Source organism: Cervus elaphus, chromosome 12, assembly GCF_910594005.1.
Source record: "Cervus elaphus chromosome 12, mCerEla1.1, whole genome shotgun sequence".
Lineage (NCBI taxonomy): Eukaryota > Metazoa > Chordata > Mammalia > Artiodactyla > Cervidae > Cervus > Cervus elaphus.
Genome location: NC_057826.1, coordinates 1058156 through 1081989, shown reverse-complemented (window position 1 = coordinate 1081989; position 23834 = coordinate 1058156). Strand labels below are relative to the sequence as shown.

Below are 23834 nucleotides of genomic sequence, written 5' to 3'. Positions count from 1 at the left end.
GAAAGCAAAAGTAAATGTGGTAACATGCTAAATGTTCACTGTGTTGTTCTCCCAAATTTTCTCTAGGTCTGAAATTTTCAAAATACAATTTTGAGAAGAAAGTGGAAAAATACGAAATCCTGAATAAAGTGAAAAAATATGAAATCCCGAATAAAACACTTGGAAGAAATATGTTTTAACCGTTATTATATTCCATCCCATGGGTATGCTATATATACCTATGGAATAGCATATAATCCTATGCTACATTTTCTAAACACTGTCTGTTAAGCTTTGAATTATTGTGTGCCTTAAAAATTCATGTGCTGAAAAGTCACACTATCCCCAACGTGGCTGAATTGAGGACAGGACCTTTACGGAGGTGAAGGTGATGGGGACGCAGGACCTTCATCCACGAGGGTGTCCTTGCAGAGACCAGGGAGTTGGCTTCCTCTCTCTCCAAGCTCACGCGAGGAGAGGCCACGTGAGGCCCCCATGAACAGGTGGCTGTCTGCAACCAGCGGGGAGAGCCCTCACCAGATACCAGCCTGCTGGCTCCCTGGAACTGGACCTTCCAGCCTCCAGAACTGTGAAATAAATCTCTGCTGTTCAAGTTGCCCCATCTGCACTATTTCATTACGGCGGCCCTGAGCAGACTAAGACACCGTGTAAGCTCTATTTTAATCAGAGTCCTGAATGCTTCCAATGAACTGCTCATCCATGAGGTAGACTGAGTTGTAACCAAAGCCACATGTGTGACATGATGCATCTTTCTCAAGTATTTGCTTTACCCAGTGACGATAACGTAAGTTATCTTCATATTAAAGTATCCATATTCGTGTTCATCACATGCAACATGGCAAAGGGTCACAGACTTTTAAGGCAAACAACTCCAAATAAATTTTGTGCCTACTATGGGATAGCTCAAATCTAGATCCTCTGGAGAGAAGCACTCACTTATATGGAAAAGTTTACAAGGTATTCTTTTTTTTCCATGGACAGTTTAATGCAGGTGCTAACTTAGCTTTTCTTATGTAAGTAGTGGAGTGGCCAAAAACTTTGTTTGGGTTTTCCATGGGCTGTAACAGAACTTGAATGAAATTTTTGGCCAACCCAGTATTTCATTTTGTATCTCTAAAAGGCAAGGATTTTTAAAATCCCACAACCACAACCTATGATTGCACTGAAAAACAATTAGCAGTAATGCCTTTGTATCATCCAATATCCAGTCAATAATCAAATTCCCTCAATTGTGTTATACACACTGTATAATAATATAATCACATTTGTATGACAGTTTGAATTTAACAAATAGAATTAAAATTAGAATTTGTTTGAAGTAAAATGAATTCAAGTAAAATGCAAACATCGTTTCTTAAGTGTCTTTTAATCTACAGGTTCCCAGTCTACTTTTTCTTATAACTTATTTGCTAGAGTAACCAGGTTGTTTATCCTGCAGAATTCCAGCAGTCTGGACATTGTGATTATAAACTGGTGGTATCGTTTAATCTGATGTTTCCTGCTCCTGTTTAAGAGTTGACAATTACATCTAGAGAGAAGCCTGGCTTTTCTCCACGCCATTATATGAGGTTATTTCCATAGATAAGGCATTTGGAGGCTCTAAAATACCTGTCTGCATGTCTAAGAGTGTCTTTTAAAACCTTAAAAAGCATGATAATTACATTTGGCTTGTATTTAAGTAAAGGCTCTTTTACAAGGGGGTAGTCTTGTATTATTGCTAAAAAAGAAAGGCTCTTTTTTATTTAGATGAATTTTTTTAGGAGAGTGCTACTGTAATCAGCTTAAGTCGAACAAAACTCAAATCCACAGACGTTAGCTGTTTAAATCATACTCATAAATATGTAGTTTAATTTGCAAATTATAAATGATGACTTAAAACTGCTGAAATAAAAACCTATAGCTTAAAAATAAAAGAACCATCTTGCAAGGACAACTGGCTGCCACTGGGGGAAGACAAACTGACATCCAAATAAACCCAGATGGAGGGATGAGCACAGAAAGGGAAATTAGGAGGGCTGCGGGGGGAGCGCCAATCTGACATCAAAGCCAGATACCACAAAGGAAAAGGCTGACGCATCTCGCGTGAAGTCTCTTCAGTCGTGTCCAACTCTGTGACCCTATGGATTGTAGCCGGCTAGGCTCCTCTGTCCACGGGATCCTCCTGGCAGGAACACTGGAGAGGGTTGCCATGCCCTCTTCCCCATGGGATCTTCCCCACCCAGGGATCAAACCCGTGTCTCTTGTGTCTTCTGCACTGGCAGGCAGGTTCTTTACCACTAGTGCCACCTGGGAAGCCCAACATATTTGAATTTTGCTTTTAGAGGGGTTTAAATAGATATGTTTTTTTCATTTTTAAAATTTTTTACATAAAATTTTTTAAATTTCTCCATTAAAACATAGAAATTAAAAAATCTTCTCTATTTAAACCTCTCTAAAAACAAAATTAAAACCTCATATAACTGTGAACAAAGTTTTCAAAGAAATGACAAACCAGAGAAAACATTTCCAACATTAATGTCTGACAAAGGATTAAAATCCTTAATAGAGCTTTAAGTTTCAATGTGAAAAATTTCCCCATGGGACAGTAGGCAGAGCTCATCAACAGCAAATTCATAAAAGAGAAAATTAAAATGTTCAAATACATGAAAAGATGCACACACTAAACACTCATCAAAGAAAATGCATGCAACTTATAATAACCACAGGAAGTAATTTAGATTGAAATTGATAGTATCCCATGTATTCACATACAGCTGATGAGAACATGATCTGGAAACCTTCTAGAAGGAAATACAGCCATATATGTCAAAATAAGGATGTATATACCCTTCTCCTAGGAGTCTAGTCTAAGGAAATAGATCAATGCAAGTATATATATCAAAAATATTCATTTGTGTGGCTTATAATTAGTGAGAGGCTAGAAAATGCTAACTGCTCATTAGTAAAGAAATGTCAAACTCTGGAGACCCAAACTACATATCACATAATCTCATTTGTTAAAAAAGCCTAAATATATATACAAACATACAGAAAAACGTGTAGAAAGATATGCAGCATACACAATATGGGGGAGGGCTGGGCAGAGGGGAAGAGCTTATACAACATCATCTCTATATGATGAGGTTACGTGTGGTTTCACCTTGCTCCTTGTATCTTTCTCTATGTCTGAAAACTTCTCCCTATGATTAAGCACTACAAATTGTATGCAGAAAAAATAAAGCTATTTTGAGGAAAAAAAAAAACATGCTGAGATTTTTCTAGCTCATGTTGTTTCTGATCATGGCTGCCAAGGAGGTTTTGTGAAAAGCATGCTTACCATGATTACTATAAGTTATTATGAATATTTTAAATTTTATTTATTAATTTGTTAATTTATCCTAAGTGATATTCCTCAACTGCTTTTTGGGCTGAAAATCTCAGAGAATATACTTTTAAATATTTTTCCATTAATGAGTCACTTTGCTAGTTCCATATTATATCTAATATGCATAGCTTATGAAAATAGACTATTGCTTCTTTAAAAATACATATATATAACTGTACTTCACACAAAACACAGTTGCCTTAAATATTCTAAATAAACCAAAATAAAAATTCCTACATTTTCTCCAATATAAATTTTAAGAAAGGGAAATAGTCTTCAGTCAGGCCTTTTACTGTTTGTGCAGAAAAGAAATCAATTTGCCAATTTTTTTTAATGAATTTAAGAAAAACCTAGAGGGGTGGGATGGGGGTGTGAGAGGATAGGGTGATGTATGTACACATGTAACTTATTCACCTCATTGTATAGCAGAAACTAGCATGACATTGTAAAGCAATTATATCCCAGTGGGGGAAAAAAAAAAGACAGACAGACAGCAAAAGGAGAGATGCAGGGGACACAGAGAACCGAAAGGGTTGATGGCGTGGCCGATACGAACTCACCAAAATGACGCCCAAGCTCCAGAGGTCACAGGACTCATCATAGCCGTTGTGATTCAAGAGCTCTGGGGCAGCGTAGTGAAGAGTGAAACACGGCGTCTTCAGAGGCTGATTATCAGGTGGCTTCAAGCGTGCAAACCCAAAATCAATGACTTTAATTTCCAAATTGTCATTTTCATCAGTAAACAATAAATTCTGCAAGATAAGAAGTTTCTCATTAAAGTGTCAGGGGCCTTGGAGAGGCATTTTGCAACATTATCTATTAATATTTACATTGGACTCAGACACAGAGATCTGACTCCGTGGGTTGGGAGTGGGATCCCAGCATCCGCTGTTCTCTGCCTTAGCTTTCTGGACCACCTCGAGTTTACAAGGTCACGAGGGACACTCCCAATGGCGTCATGCCCCTTCTTCGTCTTTTGCTTGTGGTCTGTCTTCTACTTCTTCCACCAACCTCCCTCCCACCTGGCTCTCAGGCATCTAATCCTCCTTTAGAGATGTCACCAAACTGAAGCTGAAAACTATTGTATTTCCTTCTAGCATTTACTGTTCTTTTCTGGCATTTATCAGCTCTGCATTATTAGCTCAATGTCTTCACCCACATTAGACCATAATTCCATGAGGCCAACAACTGTGTCTATCTTACTCATGACTTTGTCATGTAGCAGGTGGTTTGGTAAATATTTGTCTGCTGAATGAAGTCAAATAAAATAGTTATATAATATCTAGCAAAACAGTTAACAATATTTAGTAAAACCTATTAAAGAATACATTGTGGAGCCATGCATTTCAGAAATATTTTTTCCAAAACAGTTAATACTTGAACATTTTTTGATGCTTATGGAGATTATCCCTCTATTATTCAGAAAATGTATTTTCCAAGCCTTCTCAATCACTAAGGTTTTACTGATTACTTCTGTTTTGTTTTTTTTATCTACACCATGCAGCATGCAAGATCTTAGTTCCTCAACCAGGGATCGAACCCATGCTCCCTGCACTGGGAGTTTCCCTCTTAACCACTGGACTGCCAGAAAGTCAGTGGACTGCCAGAGAAGTCCCTGATTACTTTTGTATTTACCACTTGTTTAAACAATCTAACTATACTGGTGTGCAAATCATCATTTTTATTAGTACATCAAGCTAGTACCCACAGTAAGTGAATCTGATAATATTGTCTTTAGCCATCCTAACAAAATCTAGTATGAGCATTAAATTATTGCCCCAGCTCTGCAACATCATTTGCTTTTTAATATTATTCAAAGTGAAAAAAAAAATATCATAGAAGGCTTCATTGATACAAAGAAGAAAAATCTTCTAGGCCCCCTTTCAAAAGTTAAAAATGAAGTGGGAGGAAAGAAACAAAAAAAATTAGCTGAAAGGTTTTCTTAAATTTTCTATCATACTAAATGCTTAATCCTGAATTTTTGATGGAACTTAAATGCGAATATAATTCAATGGAAGGCCTGGCCACCGCTGCAGTCACACTGGCGTTCAGGCAGGAGAACCTGGAGAGCGCCCAGCAGGTGGCCCCCGGCTCTCCTGCAGCAGAAGGTGCTGGGCTGCGGCACAGAGCAGCGGGTGAGGTGCCCGGCCTGTCCCCACAGCCCGCGAGTCTCTGGCAAGGACTTCAGAGTCTCCTATACCAAGACTGGCTAAGGACTCCCTTGTTCACAGATCTTGAAACGGAGGAGACGTGGCATTCCCCTCTTCACTCCTCTCCCACTTCTCAAAGTGGAGCTGGGCGTACATGGTCAGGAGTGGCAGGAAGTCACCACTCAAACCACTTAAGTCCTTGTCTCAAGCTGTGCCAGGAACTAATTCGATAAAATTTCTCAATCTTTCAAGAATATGGGGATCAGTTTGAAACATACAAAGCAGCCTACTAAGAATGTCAGCCAGCTTCTAAATTTACTTGATTCTCACCACCTAGAAGTTATCTTGCCTGTGTAGAATATGAATACCACATAAATAGCTACCAAAAGAGACATAAACAGATCTTAAAATGCTATCAATGTGAAAGGCATTAAACTTTTGGCTTGAAAATAATATAATCAGCCACTTAAAAGTCAACGTGAAAGCCATTTTATTATGACAATGTTAGTACAAAGGTACATTTTCATGTCTCCAAATCACGTGTTGGTTTAGGACTATCAGAGTAGCAGGATGTCCTATATAATGAGACGGTGCTACTTTTTAAATGCCTACTTGAGACAAAATCTTTTTAACAGATAAGAACAAAGCTATGTGAGTGTTTTTTTAATCAGTAAAATCGGAAGGCGAATTTAAGTTCTGTTGGAGAGGACAGTTGCGTCGTTTGAGGCTCATGAGGGGACAGATGGCCAGTTATCAAAGAATAAAACATGTGAAAATGAATTCTAGACAGTCATGGAACAGATCTTTTCAATTAAAAAAATTACATGCTTGTTCCTTGTCTATCAAAAAAAGCATTTAAGTGGTATGTGTTCACATTTAAAAATAGACAGTTAATCTCCAATGTACGGAGTGCCATATTTCCAGTGGGCGTTGTGTGGGAGAGTGAGAACTGGGATGCAGGAAGCAAAGGGGCAGCGAGCAGAGCTGCCAGCTCATAAAACACAACTCGCTTTTGATTAATCACGAGTAATAGGAATAACAATAATGGAAAGTACACAGAAGTTTAAATACTTTAGGAATCAGTCAGTTATATCCAAAGACAGAGAATTCCATTTCCAAAACATCCTCTTCCTACCAGTTACCTAAGGTACTTAACCAAGAGGCGTAAATGGTGCTTTTTGAGAGAGATTGTTTCATAGTCTAACACAAAAATAAACACCAAATTATTATTTTAAATATACTTGAAAATTCATTACAGTCTCAGAGCAATTAAAACTGAAATTCTATTTTAGAGAGTAAGTATATATAATTTTGCCTATGGTAAAGGATGATTCACTGTTTTCCTTTCATAAAGGAGTGGGTTTTGTTTTTCAACTTGCATTATTGTTTTGATGATTTTCTAAAAGGGAGGAATTTTCACATTTCTGATACTAAAAAGGGACTATTCTAGAGTTAGAACCTTCTTTCTTAACCTTTTGAAAGAAAAAATATATGGAAAGCCGCTACTTCCGCACTGCTACACAGTTCTATAAATTCTGCAGCAGGTGAGCAAAGAAAAGCACATGTAAAGATCACATAACTAATTACACCAAGACAACGCTTAAATATCCAAAACAGGATTATATACGTCCCTATTAATGAGCTCATCAATTTGATTATGAAAGTGAAAGATAAGCTTTCAAAATGAAACCATTTAAAAAAAAAACTCTCTAAAATGGTATACATATAGGAGGGATATTATTTTCTGCTACAAAAATTTCCATTGCTATTTTTAGTCCACAACTGTTGCATAAAGTATTTCTTCCATAAAAGGCTCTCACACTTACAAATATAACCTCGAGATGATCAGCTGGCAAAAAAAAGAAAAGACAGATTTATTTTAGACTGAAATAGAATAGGAAAAAAATCCAAGAAACATGGTATTTGCAAGTATCTATTTAGAAAAAATCCCTGAAAATAACCCCCCCCCCCCCCCCGCAAAAAAAGCCCACACATGTCTAGGGGATATTTAATAATGATGCTAGATTGCATTATATGATTTTATACCTCGGGTTTCAGATCTCTGTGTACCACTCCGACGTCATGCATGTGGCTAACAGCTGAAACCAGCTTCCGCATGATGTAGCTGGCTTCCGTCTCACTAAAATGCTTCTTTCTCTTAATGCGTTCAAACAGCTCTCCCCCGTTCAGAAGTTCCATCACTAGAAATGTGTGAAGCTAGAAAAGAAAGAACAATGTGGAGGGCCTTATTGAAGAGGAGGAGAGGCTGATCAACGCACAAAACATTTACTGACTATGAATTGTAACTGATAAATTTAAATAGTCTCTTGTTAAAATAATCAACGGTGATCCTTGCATTTTAGAGGAAAGAGTTGAAGGATAATGTGTCTTTTTTAGAGTTCTATTTCGGTAATGGAAAATTTCAAGCACTGCAGTGAAATCCTTATGTCTTCTTTCCTCCACGAATTCTTTCAGCTGAATTGCATTCCAAATCTCTCTATCGAGTTTACATATGTTTCTTTTTAAAGTGTGACCTCGTACTGATAATAATGTGAAATTGGCTGCTTTAAATAATATAGAAGATTACTGATGGAACACGCTGCCCACGAGAGGCCTCACACACACATTTAATGGCAAATTTACTTTTAAAAAAAGGCATTATTGGATGATGTCACTTTAAATCTTCTCTTAGGGCTCCACAGATTAGTTTCAGGGTTCCTGTTAATTCTCACGGCAAACACCCATAACTCACTATGGGCTTTTTAAAGACAAAATTGCTTTTGATCCCAAAGGCATTATCTTAATTAAACAGTATCAAAAGTTACATACTTATTATATTTTGCATATATTTCCATAAAGAAAATAACATAGGAGCTATTGAAAAGCAAAGGAATTTTACCCGCTCTCCAATGAACACAAATGGTTTAAAAAAGTTATCAATAATCAGATTCAAATGCTATGCCTTATCACACCAATGTCACTCAACAAACAAAACAAAGCATGCTTCCTTTTGAATTAGCAAAGTCCAGAAAAACTGCATCATAAAAAAGATGGCTATAAATACATTATCCTGCACACAATGGGCATATTCTAGAAGGTGAATAACCCTTTTTTTCTTTTTTTTATTTTTAAAGAGAATTGCTCCCAGGCTACTAGAGACTATGCTAACTTGAATTTCTACATCAGCCAAATTAGGTCAAAGCTAAAGGTCTGCTACAAGTGTATGCCAGCAAGCTTTCAACAAATGAGAGGCAACACCTAGAGTGATTTAAGAGATAGGCTTTAGAGTCAAGCCTGCATCTGAACGCCATTTCTGCAACTTACTTATGACCCAGTGGATGTTACTTTACCTCCATGAACTTTAGTGCCCTTACCAATAAAAATGTAGATAATGGGGGAAAATGTGTATATGGTAGCTTGAATAATAGCCCTTTGAAGATGTCTACATCCTAACCCCCAGAACTGAGGGGTACTACCTTGTATGATGAGGGGATTTCTCAGATGTGATTAAGGATCTTGAGATGAAAAGCAGACTGTGTTGGATGTGGCATGATGTAGGCAACTGTGTCACCATTATGGGGGGAAAAAACAACCCAAGTAATCAACAACCGTATATGAGAACAACAGCGTATCTCTACTGGTGCATCCAGGATTCCGTCATGAGAAGGTGCTCTGGCCGTGCAGGGTCTCCGTGTGGGTGTGGGGGCCTCCCTCGCTGCAGCACGCGGGCTCAGCTGCTCTGAGCAGGTGGGATCTCAGTGCCCCAGCCAGAGACCAAGCCTCGTCCCCCACACTGGAAGATGGGGTCTCAACCACTGTACACCAGGGGAGTTCCCCATGAGATGGTGTCTATTCGAGTAACTCTTGAACATAACAGCAGCAGATGATAAAGTTAATTTGTCACATAAATACAATATTAGGGGTGTAATTGCCGAGATCTGATGGTGGCCCGAAGGTCACGGATCCAAAGTCTTGTGGGGGGAGGAGTAGCTCAGAGCACAGGTGCAACCACGGAGGGGCATCCGTGGTTGTTGCTGTGTGCCTAAGGTCATCCACCAAGCTCTTGATGGATGTGCAAATCGTCTTCCACAGGAAGCCATGCCGTCTCCTCCTAAGCAGCCCCAGGGGACAGGGACTCACCTCCTGCACTGCGGTTGGGGACCCCGAAGAGGCAGAGGCTGTGAAGGAGCAGGGAGACCAGTCCCCCCAATCCTTGATTCAGAGGTCTTCCTTTTCTGATATAAGCACCAAGGAGCAAGCGGACAATGTCATTTTTGGGGTGTTCACTCACCTGATATGAAAACCAGACAGTGCATCTGCCTTCCCTAAGGCAGGAGGACACAGTGATCAAAAGCCTGCTTTGAAGCTGGACTGTGTAGGTTCAGATCCCAGAAGGACCACTCAGAGATGGGGAGACCCAATTACTTCATTTCTGTGAGTTTTGCTTTTCCCACTTCACAGAGTCATGGTAAGGACTGAGTAAGACGATGCATGTAGAATGAGAGCTGCGATGCCTGGACCACGTTAGGTACACGCTAAGGAACAGCAGCGATCGCAGTCTCGCTCCTCCTCCGCCGCGGGTCTCCCTGCCGGGTCCTGCGAGCCCCCGGCGCTCCGGGGAGTTCAGTGCGGCAGAGAGCTGGGCCGCAGCTTCCCTACCACGTGCACGTCAGGGCAGCACGTTGGAGGGAGCCCAAACCGGAGACCAGCTCTCCGGCGGGATTTTCACTGACTTGCTATGTGACTGTGGTTGGATAAGTCTCATGATTCTTTTTTTTTCCCCACTGTGGGAAAACACTCATGGCCCTTCTGAACCTGTTTCTTCACTGGTAAAGCCGGGGCCAACCACACCCAGGCCTGGGTTCGGCTCTGCTGCCTCGCATGTTGTCTTCTGTGCAAATGTGCCTCCCCGCCCAGTCGGGAGGAGAGATGACTGGCGGAGAGATGTCTGCAGAGGACGAGGCATGGACCTGGCCCAAGAGCATCCCTCCCGTGTCCACAGTGACATGCGCTGAGTGAGGGTCCTGACGGAAAGCGGGACTGGCGAGGGGGCAGCGCGGGGGAGTGTGAGCCCCTGGAATGAGAAGAGGGAAGGGAGCCTCTTTGCTCTTCTGCTTCCTATTTGCTCTTTACCTTGCACTAAGGAGGCTTCCCTGGTGGCTGAGCGGTAAAGAATCACCTGCCGATGCAGGAGACCCGGGTTCGACCCCTGGGTCAGGAAGATCCCCTGGAGAAGGGCATGGCAACCCACTCCAGTGTTCGCGCCTGGAGAATGCCATGGACAGAGAGGCTACGGTCCACGGGGTCACAAAAGAGTCAGACACAACTTAGCAACTAAATAAAAAGGAGAGCAATGAGGCTTCAGGCTGAGTTCCACTCTCAAAGTCACAGCGTCAGGCTGAAGGCGAAGGGAACAGCTGAGAGGCGCGGCGGCCGGACCGCAGTGAGCGCAGCCCTCCCACACCCTCCGCCCAGGCCCTGCACGACCTCGACAGAGCGAGAGAAGCCGGGGGGCGGCGCTGATGGGTGCGTGAGAGTTTGCGGGTTTTCACCTCTGGAATGGCTGCGTCACGCCCCATATCCCTGACTCTGCGCCAGAAGCAACGACAACACTGCTGAAAAGTAGAACCTTGCATATGAATTAGTATGTACAGTAAAAAAAAAAGCCGAATACCTGATCATGAAAAACTTCATGTAATTTCACAATATTGGGGTGTCCTTCGCAGAGTCTCAGAGCTGTTACCTCTTTCTGAGTGCTGGCTTCCATCCTGAAAGATGAAGCAGTCAGTGTCTACACTCCTCTTCATCAGGCTGTTGGAAGTACAGCCCCAGCCCTAATTTTGTTTTCGCTTACAGCATATTCAGAATGTGAGTGTCAAAGTATCAGAAGGAGGCTTTCATAAAGCAGTGAGTCATACACCCACCAGAGCAAGTACAGCATTATTCTTGAGAAAAATGATTATTTCCGAGTCAGGAAAGTGCTTAATCATATGAAGAAATGGATGCCCTATGTGCTCGACAATTTGGTAATAAGAATAAACCATCATGGAGGTAACAGTCAGTTACCAAAACAACTAGTTCTCAAAGCTACCTGTGGACTGCTAAATATTAATAATTTCAGACAAAATATTTCAAATAGAACACCTAATAGGAATGGCAACAGCTGCTGAACTCACTAAGCAAGTCTGTTTAAATAACACTGCCACAAGAAAGTCTTCTCGTAATAACCTCAAAAGCGTATCACACTATGATTTATGTCTAAAGTGGATTACTGTCTCAGAGCTAGAAGTATAATGGATCAACTGATGAGCTGAATGGCTAAAACCTTGGTTAAAAACCTTACAACATACTGTTACTTTCCTTTTCAATAAAGATCTTAGAGAACCCATCCACTAGAACGAATATATGAGAAAAGGGCGTACCTTTTGCTGATTATTTTGACTGCGAATGCTTGGTTACTTTTTTTGTGAACACACTTTCGGCAGATTGAAAAACTTCCTTCTCCCAGTGGTGTGTCCTTCAGATCTAGGTCATAGTGTTGGTAGAATGGAGACTCCTGATAAGAAACCAGCACCATTTAACAAGAAAATGTCAGGCACACACAGGGACAGATAGAATTGCTGAGTAACAGAACATTATGAACGTTCATAAGCAGGACTGGAACACATTTATAATCTTTAAAAATTCATCATTAGCTCACTTCTAACATTTCTATCACTTATGTAAATGCACCATTTTCTACTGCTGTAAAAAAGGCGCTCCTTCAAATGGACGCTGGGAATTTTCTAGGGCAAATATCGCTATTTCCATTTATTCCCTTTTTAAAATTAGGTTTGAGTCAAATGGAAAGTCTACTACATTTGCAGGACTTGAGAAACACGACTAGCGCGGGCCTTTAAACCGCGAACAGGTCACTTAACCACCGCGCGGTTGTACCTTCAGCATCGCGCTCCTTGCAACGTGCGTCTCTCCGGGGCGGTCAACTCCCATGTGAAACTGAAGGGGGTCCATGACAGCTGCATTACGCTTGAAGAGGATGGAAGGGGCAACAAAGGAATAGCCCTTAAGAAAAAAGAAAAGTAAACAAAGTAAGTAACCATTTTCTCTCCTCTGACTCGATGCTTTCACTGCCGAGGCTGTGGGTTCTGTCCCTGGCTGAGGAACTAAGATCCCACATGCCACGTGGCATGGCCAAAAAAAAAAAAAAAGAATGAAAAATATTCAGATTTGTGTTAGGACAAATCTAGTTTTAACTTTATTTGCAATCCAAAACCCAAGGTCATTTCAAATCAATAGGATGATGCTTCTCAGAAGGCGGTAATGCCATCTTCTGGTAGAACTCACCGACTCGCCGATTCAGAATGAAAGGCAGAGAAACACTTCTTCCCTACAGCTACATTTCTTTTGCACTGCTGATAAAAATTTGCTTATAAACACAACTAACTTCTCAAAAAAGGTATAGTTAAGGAACTAAAATGTGATTGAAATGCTACTGGTTTTCAAACTAGCAAAATAGCAAGTTTCATTCCAGTTAGCTTCTAAGTCAGCAATTGGCTCCTCTGTCCATGGGATTCTCCAGGCAAGAATACTGGAGTGGGTTGCCATTCCTTCTGCAGGGGACCCTCCTGACCCAGGGATCAAACCCAGATCTCCTGTATCTCCTGGACTGCAGGTGGATCCTTTACCTGCTGAGCCACCGGGGAAGCAATTTGAAATTGAAAAGCAATAAAATCAAACAGCAGAATGATGTGCCGAACCAAAAATGGTACAGCTCTTCTATGACTTACACTGGGGTTCTGTCCTGATAAATTCACCATAAATTGAAAATATTACAAGTTGAAAATGCATTTGACACACCTAACCTGCCTAACATCATAGCTTAGGCTGGCCTACTTTAACCGTGCTCAGAACACTCACATAAACTAGTTGGGTAAAATCATCTAACACAAAGTCTGCTTTACAGGAAGTGTTGACTGTCTCATGTCAGTTACTGACGGCCGCGCTGAGTGTGAAACGCAACGCTGTGTGTCCAGAGCAACTGCACGGGCTGCTCACAGTCACGGTGTCTCTGGACGCTGGCTGCACGGGCTGCTCACAGTCACGGTGTCTCTGGACGCTGGCTGCACTGCCTGCTCACAGTCACCGTGTCTCTGGACGCTGGCTGCATGGGCTGCTCACAGTCACGGTGTCTCTGGACGCTGACTGCACTGCCTGCTCAGTCACGGTGTCTCTGGACGCTGACTGCACTGCCTGCTCAGTCACGGTGTCTCTGGACGCTGACTGCACTGCCTGCTCACAGTCACGGTGTCTCTGGACGCTGACTGCACTGCCTGCTCACAGTCACGGTGTCTCTGGACGCTGGCTGCACTGCCTGCTCACAGTCACGGTGTCTCTGGACGCTGACTGCACTGCCTGCTCAGTCACGGTGTCTCTGGACGCTGACTGCACTGCCTGCTCAGTCACGGTGTCTCTGGACGCTGGCTGCATGGGCTGCTCACAGTCACAGTGTCTCTGGATGCTGACTGCACTGCCTGCTCAGTCACGGTGTCTCTGGACGCTGACTGCACTGCCTGCTCACAGTCACGGTGTCTCTGGACGCTGGCTGCACTGCCTGCTCAGTCACGGTGTCTCTGGACGCTGACTGCACTGCCTGCTCAGTCATGGTGTCTCTGGATGCTGGCTGCACTGCCTGCTCACAGTCACGGTGTCTCTGGACGCTGGCTGCAGTGCCTGCTCACAGTCACGGTGTCTCTGGACGCTGGCTGCATGGGCTGTGTCTCTGGACGCTGACTGCACAGGCTGCTCACAGTCACGGTGTCTCTGGACGCTGGCTGCATGGGCTGCTCACAGTCACGGTGTCTCTGGACGCTGGCTGCACTGCCTGCTCACAGTCACGGTGTCTCTGGACGCTGGCTGCACAGGCTGCTCACAGTCACGGTGTCTCTGGACGCTGACTGCACTGCCTGCTCACAGTCACGGTGTCTCTGGACGCTGACTGCACTGCCTGCTCACAGTCACGGTGTCTCTGGACGCTGACTGCACTGCCTGCGCACAGTCACGGTGTCTCTGGACGCTGACTGCACTGCCTGCTCACAGTCACGGTGTCTCTGGACGCTGACTGCACTGCCTGCTCAGTCACGGTGTCTCTGGACGCTGACTGCACTGCCTGCTCACAGTCACGGTGTCTCTGGACGCTGACTGCACTGCCTGCTCAGTCACGGTGTCTCTGGACGCTGACTGCACTGCCTGCTCAGTCACGGTGTCTCTGGACGCTGGCTGCACGGCCTGCTCACAGTCACGGTGTCTCTGGACGCTGACTGCACTGCCTGCTCACAGTCACGGTGTCTCTGGACGCTGACTGCACTGCCTGCTCACAGTCACGGTGTCTCTGGACGCTGACTGCACTGCCTGCTCACAGTCACGGTGTCTCTGGACGCTGGCTGCATGGGCTGCTCACAGTCACAGTGTCTCTGGATGCTGACTGCACTGCCTGCTCAGTCACGGTGTCTCTGGACGCTGACTGCACTGCCTGCTCAGTCACGGTGTCTCTGGACGCTGACTGCACTGCCTGCTCACAGTCACGGTGTCTCTGGACGCTGGCTGCATGGGCTGCTCACAGTCACGGTGTCTCTGGACGCTGGCTGCACTGCCTGCTCACAGTCACGGTGTCTCTGGACGCTGACTGCACTGCCTGCTCACAGTCACAGTGTCTCTGGACGCTGACTGCACTGCCTGCTCACAGTCACGGTGTCTCTGGACGCTGACTGCACTGCCTGCTCACAGTCACGGTGTCTCTGGACGCTGACTGCACTGCCTGCTCACAGTCACGGTGTCTCTGGACGCTGACTGCACTGCCTGCTCAGTCACGGTGTCTCTGGACGCTGACTGCACTGCCTGCTCACAGTCACGGTGTCTCTGGACGCTGACTGCACTGCCTGCTCAGTCACGGTGTCTCTGGACGCTGACTGCACTGCCTGCTCAGTCATGGTGTCTCTGGACGCTGGCTGCACGGCCTGCTCACAGTCACGGTGTCTCTGGACGCTGGCTGCACAGGCTGCTCACAGTCACGGTGTCTCTGGACGCTGACTGCACTGCCTGCTCACAGTCACGGTGTCTCTGGACGCTGACTGCACTGCCTGCTCACAGTCACGGTGTCTCTGGACACTGACTGCACTGCCTGCTCAGTCACGGTGTCTCTGGACGCTGGCTGCATGGGCTGCTCACAGTCACAGTGTCTCTGGATGCTGACTGCACTGCCTGCTCAGTCACGGTGTCTCTGGACGCTGACTGCACTGCCTGCTCAGTCACGGTGTCTCTGGACGCTGACTGCACTGCCTGCTCAGTCACGGTGTCTCTGGACGCTGACTGCACTGCCTGCTCAGTCACGGTGTCTCTGGACGCTGACTGCACTGCCTGCTCACAGTCACGGTGTCTCTGGACGCTGGCTGCACTGCCTGCTCAGTCACGGTGTCTCTGGACGCTGACTGCACTGCCTGCTCAGTCACGGTGTCTCTGGATGCTGACTGCACTGCCTGCTCAGTCACGGTGTCTCTGGACGCTGACTGCACTGCCTGCTCAGTCACGGTGTCTCTGGACGCTGGCTGCATGGGCTGCTCACAGTCACGGTGTCTCTGGACGCTGACTGCACTGCCTGCTCACAGTCACGGTGTCTCTGGACACTGACTGCACTGCCTGCTCACAGTCACGGTGTCTCTGGACGCTGGCTGCATGGGCTGCTCACAGTCACAGTGTCTCTGGATGCTGACTGCACTGCCTGCTCAGTCACGGTGTCTCTGGACGCTGACTGCACTGCCTGCTCAGTCACGGTGTCTCTGGACGCTGACTGCACTGCCTGCTCAGTCACGGTGTCTCTGGACGCTGACTGCACTGCCTGCTCAGTCACGGTGTCTCTGGACGCTGACTGCACTGCCTGCTCACAGTCACGGTGTCTCTGGACACTGACTGCACTGCCTGCTCAGTCACGGTGTCTCTGGACGCTGACTGCACTGCCTGCTCACAGTCACGGTGTCTCTGGACGCTGACTGCACTGCCTGCTCACAGTCACGGTGTCTCTGGACGCTGACTGCACTGCCTGCTCAGTCACGGTGTCTCTGGACGCTGACTGCACTGCCTGCTCACAGTCACGGTGTCTCTGGATGCTGGCTGCATGGTCTGCTCACAGTCATGGTGTCTCTGGACGCTGACTGCACTGCCTGCTCACAGTCACCGTGTCTCTGGACGCTGGCTGCACAGGCTGCTCACAGTCACGGTGTCTCTGGACGCTGGCTGCACTGCCTGCTCAGTCACGGTGTCTCTGGACGCTGACTGCACTGCCTGCTCAGTCACGGTGTCTCTGGACGCTGACTGCACGGTCTGCTCACAGTCACGGTGTCTCTGGACGCTGGCTGCACTGCCTGCTCACAGTCACGGTGTCTCTGGACGCTGACTGCACGGGCTGCTCACAGTCACGGTGTCTCTGGACGCTGACTGCACTGCCTGCTCACAGTCACGGTGTCTCTGGACGCTGACTGCACTGCCTGCTCACAGTCACCGTGTCTCTGGACGCTGGCTGCACAGGCTGCTCACAGTCACGGTGTCTCTGGACGCTGACTGCACTGCCTGCTCAGTCACGGTGTCTCTGGACGCTGACTGCACTGCCTGCTCACAGTCACGGTGTCTCTGGACGCTGACTGCACTGCCTGCTCACAGTCACGGTGTCTCTGGACGCTGACTGCACTGCCTGCTCAGTCACGGTGTCTCTGGACGCTGACTGCACTGCCTGCTCACAGTCACTGTGTCTCTGGACGCTGACTGCACTGCCTGCTCACAGTCACGCTGTCTCTGGACGCTGGCTGCATGGGCTGCTCACAGTCACGGTGTCTCTGGACGCTGACTGCACTGCCTGCTCACAGTCACGGTGTCTCTGGACGCTGGCTGCATGGGCTGCTCACAGTCACGGTGTCTCTGGACGCTGACTGCACTGCCTGCTCACAGTCACGGTGTCTCTGGATGCTGGCTGCACGGGCTGGTCACCACAGGACCATGGGGCTGCCTGGGAACAGGGGCTCACGGCAGCCCCCATTACTGAGAATGGATCCTACTTCGCACCCTCATTCCAGGAAACAGCAAACTTCAAAGTGTAGTTTGTATCAAACGTGGATCACTTTTGTACCACCATAAAGTCAAAAAACCCTAAGCTGAACCACTGTAAACTGGGGACCATCTGTACAATGATGGATGATAATTAGCTCAAGCGAGAACACTCAAGAAACATTTCTCCCATCTGCACTGTGCCCAGCCAAGGGCAAGCCTGTGTCCAGAGACAGGTAATATTGGGATGCTTCTGGGAATCAAAGAAATGAAGCTACAATGTCATTAATAGTAGGAATATTTTATCTGAAGTCTGAGAAAAGATACTTTCCTAAGTATAAAATCCTTTCTAAATCTTTTTTAAGAGTTGGGAAATAGTTCAGATTATTCACAGAAGATAAAAAATCAGACAACACTGTTTATACAATATTAAGAATACTGTGTTTAAATAGAGGTAAAGTACTGCACTTTCTACAAAAGAGCCTGAACAGAAATAAAACTTCAGGTGTTAGGTCTAACAGTTATTCACATAAAAAATAAACACATAGAGATTTCCTCAGGGGTCCAGTGCAGGGGGTGTAGAAACTAAGATCACACGTGCTGTGCAGTGCAGCCAGAAGTAATTAAATATATAAAGAGAACTCAAAAAATAAAACACATAAATAATGTCTGCTATTTAACAAACTACAAGCTTCAGTTAACGATTTGTCATATCTCTGTATGTAATCATTTTAAAGAGATTAGAGAGTCCTATTTTTCAAGATGTCAAAAAGATTTCATATGAGAAAATTAATCTTTTCTTTGAAAGCACGGGTGCCCTTCGCAATTACCTGGAACAGCCTCTCGGAGCTCTGGGGCAGAGCTGCGGGAGAGTAGGTGGGGTCCATTTCTGTGAATTCTTCTGCAAAGTTACTCACATCTAATTCATCTCGGATGACTGGCTTGAAGGGTGCGGGCACTTTTTTGGCAGCTAAATCATCCCAGTTTATTTTCTAAAACAGAAAGAAAATTGGTACAAGGTAGAAATCAACAAAGTTGAAATACATTTTTGAAAAATAACAAAGGTAGGTAATTTTCATGGAGCAAGAGAGAGAAAAGCACATATTTCCAACCAACAATTAAAAACAATTTCTTCTTTACAAACAGGAGCATGTTTTGGGGGGGGCATTTCATACGTGTGATAAGTTTGTGGAAATTATTATATTATCGTTATAAAACATTTGGATGTCTCAAGGCTGACTGACTCAGATGTGGCACTGACTAGCTCAGCTGTTTTTTGACCGCAGTTCACAGCTCCAGCCGACGCCGGGACTGAAAGGTGGGACCGCTGTCCATCCCACTGCCATGGGGTCTCATCCTGGCCACTAGGGGGCACCAGGACACCCCAGTTCACCCTGGGGATATCAAGAATTACTCTGTCATGTGCCCCGAGAAAGGCATTTAAGCCAAACCTAGATTGTAATAAAGGGCTTTAAAATGGATGTGACTATTAACTCTAAAGGAACAGCCCTATTTTCAAGAGGCAGTGCTAACTAGCTTTCCTCCTGGCCATCTAGACAGATTAGAAAATAAACTCTAATTCATGTCTGTAAGTCTAAACCATACTGTGACCGTAGGAAATTGTGTAACCATTCTTTTCTCATTCAACTGTATTTAAGGGTTTCAACACTGCCTATTCTCTCCCCCATGGGATAATCCAGGCCTCCTTCACACCCATGCACTTCACTAACTGATAAACTGCACTCTTATATGATTCAAATTCAACCCTCTGTTCTTTTTTGTGGTTGTTCTCCTTCTGTCACTTAAAAAAATCTCTGATAATACTTATTGAACTGAATCCCAGTTTTATATATATATACACACACACACACATATAGTATCAATGTATTCCATATTAAAAATATATAATATCAATATATTTCTCCTATAATCCAAGATGTCATCCTTGATAGTAAGATACATCCTTACTTTACGTACCATTAAGAAAGAAAAAGCATGACCAATTAGAATAGCAAAATTCTGCCCATTGTAAGCTGCATACTGATTTCGGAGACGGTAGAGCATGAAACTTGCAGTTTGTTGATGACATTCAGTAAGTATAATCAACATAAAATGTTTTTATTGTGCCCTCTTGTGGAGGCGATGGAGGTACAATCACTAAATTACAGATCTTCAAACTTTTCAGCAGGAACAGGTTTTAAAGATCATTCAGCTCATCCTCTTTATTTGACCCAGATGGAAACTGACTTTTCAGCAGGAACAGGTTTTAAAGGTCTTTCAGCTCATCCTCTTTATTTGACCCAGATGGAGACTGAAGCCTGGGAATCAGACGACCCTTTCACTGAAACGTCCGCGAGTGGCAGGGCCAGTCTCTTGACTTTCTTGTTTGTGTTCCTTCCTCTGCAGCTGTACTGTTTTCCATCACGAGCTATGATCTGTGCTTGGCTACTGTACATGTATTAAGAGGAACTTCTCGAGTAAAGGGGTAGTTTAAAGACATCTGTTGTTAGCAGGAGAGCATTTAATATGTAGAAAGTTGAATGCTATTACAACCCTCTCCACCTCCACTCCATCTGGGCCTTTGCAAGTAGAATTTTGGTCTTTCCTGAAGTGTTCCTGTCATTTACAAAGTCAAGGCAATTGAATAACCTAAAATTAATATTCTAAGCTACAGAAAATTGCTTGAATATGAAAGCTCTATTGCAATATTCCTAAGTACAGGGAACCCTGGAGAAAAAGATTTTCAGGAAAACATGATTTGGGCCATTTTGCCTGAGTCGTCGTTCAGTGGCTCAGTTGTGTCTGACTCTTCGCGACCCGAGGGACAGCAGCTCACCAGGCCTCCCTGTCCTTCACGACCTCCTGGAGTTTGCTCAAATTCAGGTCCATCGAGTCGGTGATGCCATCCAACCATCTCATCCTCTGTCGTCCCCTTCTCCTGCCTTCAATCTTTCCCAGCATCAGGGTCTTTTCCAATGAGTCAGTTCTTCGCATCAGGTGGCCAAAGTACAGGAGCTTCAGTATCAGTCCTTCCAATGAATATTCAGGGTTTATTTCCTTTAGGATGGACTGGTTGGATCTCTTTGCTGTCCAAGGGACTCTCAAAAGTCTTCTCCAACACCACAGTTCAGAGGCACCAATTCTGCAGCACTCAGCCTTCTTTATGGTCCAACTCTCACATCCATACATGACCACTGGAAAAACTATAGCTTTGACTAGACAGACCTTTGCTGGCAAAGTGATATCTCTGCTTCTTAATATGCTGTTTAGGTTGGTCATAGCTTTTCTTCCAAGGAGCAAGCATCTTTTAATTTCATGGCTGCAGTCACCGTCTGCAGTGATTTTGGAGCCCAAGAAAATACTGTTTCCATTTTTTCCCCATTTTTTGCCATGAAGTGATGGGACTGGATGCCATGATCTTAGTTTTTTGAATGCTGAGTTTTAAGCCAGTTTTTTCACTCTCCTCTTTCACCTTCATCTTTAGTTCCTCTTTGCTTTCTGCCATAAGGTTGTATCATCTGCATATCTGAGGTTATTGATATTCCGCCCGGCAATCTCGATTCCAGCTTGAGCTTTACCCAGCCCAGCACTTTGCATGATGTACTCTGCATAGAAGTTAAATAAGCAGGGTGACAATATACAGTCTTGACATACTCCTTTCGCAATTTTGAACTGGTCTATTGTTCTATGTCTGGTTCTAACTGTGCTTCTTGACCTGCATACACATTTCTTAGGAGACAGGTAAAGTGGTCTGGTATTTCCATCTCTCTAAGAATTTTCCAGTTTGTTGTTAATTTTTGAGCCAAACTCCTGAACAAGATATCTGAAATAGTTTGTTCAAATGTTAACCTTTTAATCTAAGAAATGTACATACTGAGAATTTTATTCTAAATGTATTTCTCACTATGCTACCGAACCTCTATAAGAAGTACAGTAATACTTTTTAAAACAGCTAAGACTGAAATGTATCCTTTTTTGAGCATTTAAGAACAAAGAGATAATTCTTATTCTCAATTACTATTTGTTTTTCTCTATTAAGCATGAAAGCTTACTCTATAGTAGTTTTTTCTTTGTTTTGGCATGATATTTTCATTCATTTTTGTGATAATGTGAAAAGCTCAGTTTGCAAAATAAAACTCTGATGGTCCCTCTGGACATAAACATTTAGGTCATGTTTCTTGATACTATGAAATTATTTAAAAGTCATAAGCTCAGAGTTTTAGAAATCAAGGTCATTATATTTCAGGTTGAGTATTTAGATGGAAATAACTAGCCAACCCAGTCTATTTTTCCCCAGTTACTGAAAACTATGGTTGTTTTTTTTTTTTACTACACTGAGCAAATTAGGGTGAGCAGACATGTTGGTGCTCTGTAGAATGAATGGTCTCATTAGGCTTTTGCAGAATAAGAAAAGCATCATCTCAAGTACAATGAAAATTAATGAATAATTCTTCACATATTATAGATATTCAACTGAGAAGGAGGCCGATTTTGAATTGTCTAAGATTTCTCCTGGGAAAGAGGAGATGAAATCACTATCTAAAAAGCATAACACAGTGGCAGTAACAGCTCATGAACTGAGACTAAAAAATCCAGTAAAAGTCTCCTCAGTCTATATGCCTAAACTTCCAAATCACACATGGAATCCAATACTTAGAGACTCTAACCAATTAATATGTAGAAAACCAATTGTTATTAGGATCCTCCCCATTCTCACTTCATTTAAAGAGAAAAAGACTTTTTAGGTCCTTACAAGTAGAATTCTAATCCTTCTTAAAGGGTTCTATCATTTTAAAAAGGGATAACACACATGGAAGCAGAGAGAAAACGACGCTGAAACACCCATGTTCACTCATTTCACCAAGAACGCCAAGTACTCTGAAAACAGCAGGGCACAGAAAACCATCTGCTCAGCGTGTTTCACCTGAAAGAAGGGATGTTCTTTGATTTCATCTGCGTCGCGTGGACCGCAGCCCAGTCTCTTCTTGGGATCTTTCATCAGGAGACGCTGGATCAGGTCTCTGGCTACAGCACTCATTTCCTGGGGATACGGAGGCTCGCTCTTTAATATTCTCCTGTAGGCAGATAAAACAACCAGAGGGTGAAGTTATAGTGACCATATTCTTTGCAGAAACAATTATGGTGCAACACACTCTGAAATTTAACTATATGTGAAAAATGGAGATAAAAATATTTAAATTGAGATACTATGAAATAAAATTTCTGAAACTTAAAGAAGCAGAAACAAAAAGGACTGGATTATTTTCCAGTATGTCAATCCTAATGGGAAGTGTTAGTCACTCAGTCATGTCCAACTCTTTGTGACCCCATGGACTGCAGCCCACCAGGCTCCTCTGTCCATGGAGTTCTTCAGGCAAGAAGACTGGAGTGGGTAGCCAATCTGTTCTCCAGGGGATCTTCCCAACCCAGGGACCGAATCTGGGTCTCCTGCACTATAGGCAGATTCTTTACCATCTGAATTGGGTTAGATCTCCTATCTATGGACTAGACTCTATGATGAAAGCTTTCACAATGGAAGCAACTTTAATAAATTTCAGAGAAGAGAAAATCAGCACTCAGGTTTGCGAGGAGAAGCGAAACCCCAACCACCCCCGCCTCGCTTCCCCTGCCCCGCATGTCAGCGAACAGAAGGTGCCAGCAGGACGCGGAGGGCGGGAGCCCCAGACAGGGAGCAAAGCCAGCCGGACGAGGCTTGACTCTGAAAAGGGGCATCAGAGCCGGGGGTTCTTCACGGACCGGAGCATCCTCCTCGTTACTGGCAACAACGGAACAGACCGGGGAGCCCTGGAAGGCGAGAGCCGCTCCAGGAAGGAGCGGGCTCTGCTGTTACCGACGGTACGGCCATGTAAAAAAATTAACATAGTCAGGTTTCTTGATGAAATATTTTAAATTCTTCTAAGGTCACGGAAGAAACCAATCCAATCCTAATGTACCTCTGTCCCTCTTAAGAGCTGGAGCAACAGTTAAATGAGGAAAATATAATGGAAGTGGTTGCTGGAAATTAGGAAGCTTAACATAGTACATGTGGAGATAAACAGTTTCTTAATTATTTGGGTTGGAAAAAGATCCCTGTTGTGCATCTGAAGAGTAACAATGTTTTGGAACAAAAAGAGACAGTTACAGTGCGATAGGAGCAGGAATTCTAGAGCCCTTCTGGATCAGGTTCAAGCACTGGCTGCGTGACCTTGGAGCAGTTCATCAGCGTCCTC

The 23834-nt window shown here is 44.3% G+C and overlaps 1 protein-coding gene across 3 annotated transcripts in view; it reads right to left on the bottom strand.

The window, feature by feature from the left end:
* RPS6KA5 (ribosomal protein S6 kinase A5) overlaps window positions 1–23834 on the bottom strand; it is a 186658-nt gene that overhangs the window by 7859 nt on the left and 154965 nt on the right. For all 3 annotated transcript variants that reach the window (XM_043919775.1, XM_043919776.1, XM_043919777.1), the window contains 7 exons: window positions 22529–22679; window positions 18435–18596; window positions 12451–12576; window positions 11937–12070; window positions 11189–11282; window positions 7561–7731; window positions 3925–4116 (listed from right to left, as the gene is read on the bottom strand). In XM_043919775.1, coding sequence (XP_043775710.1) covers window positions 3925–4116; window positions 7561–7731; window positions 11189–11282; window positions 11937–12070; window positions 12451–12576; window positions 18435–18596; window positions 22529–22679 — 1030 coding nt within the window. The remainder of the gene's footprint in view (window positions 1–3924; window positions 4117–7560; window positions 7732–11188; window positions 11283–11936; window positions 12071–12450; window positions 12577–18434; window positions 18597–22528; window positions 22680–23834) is intronic.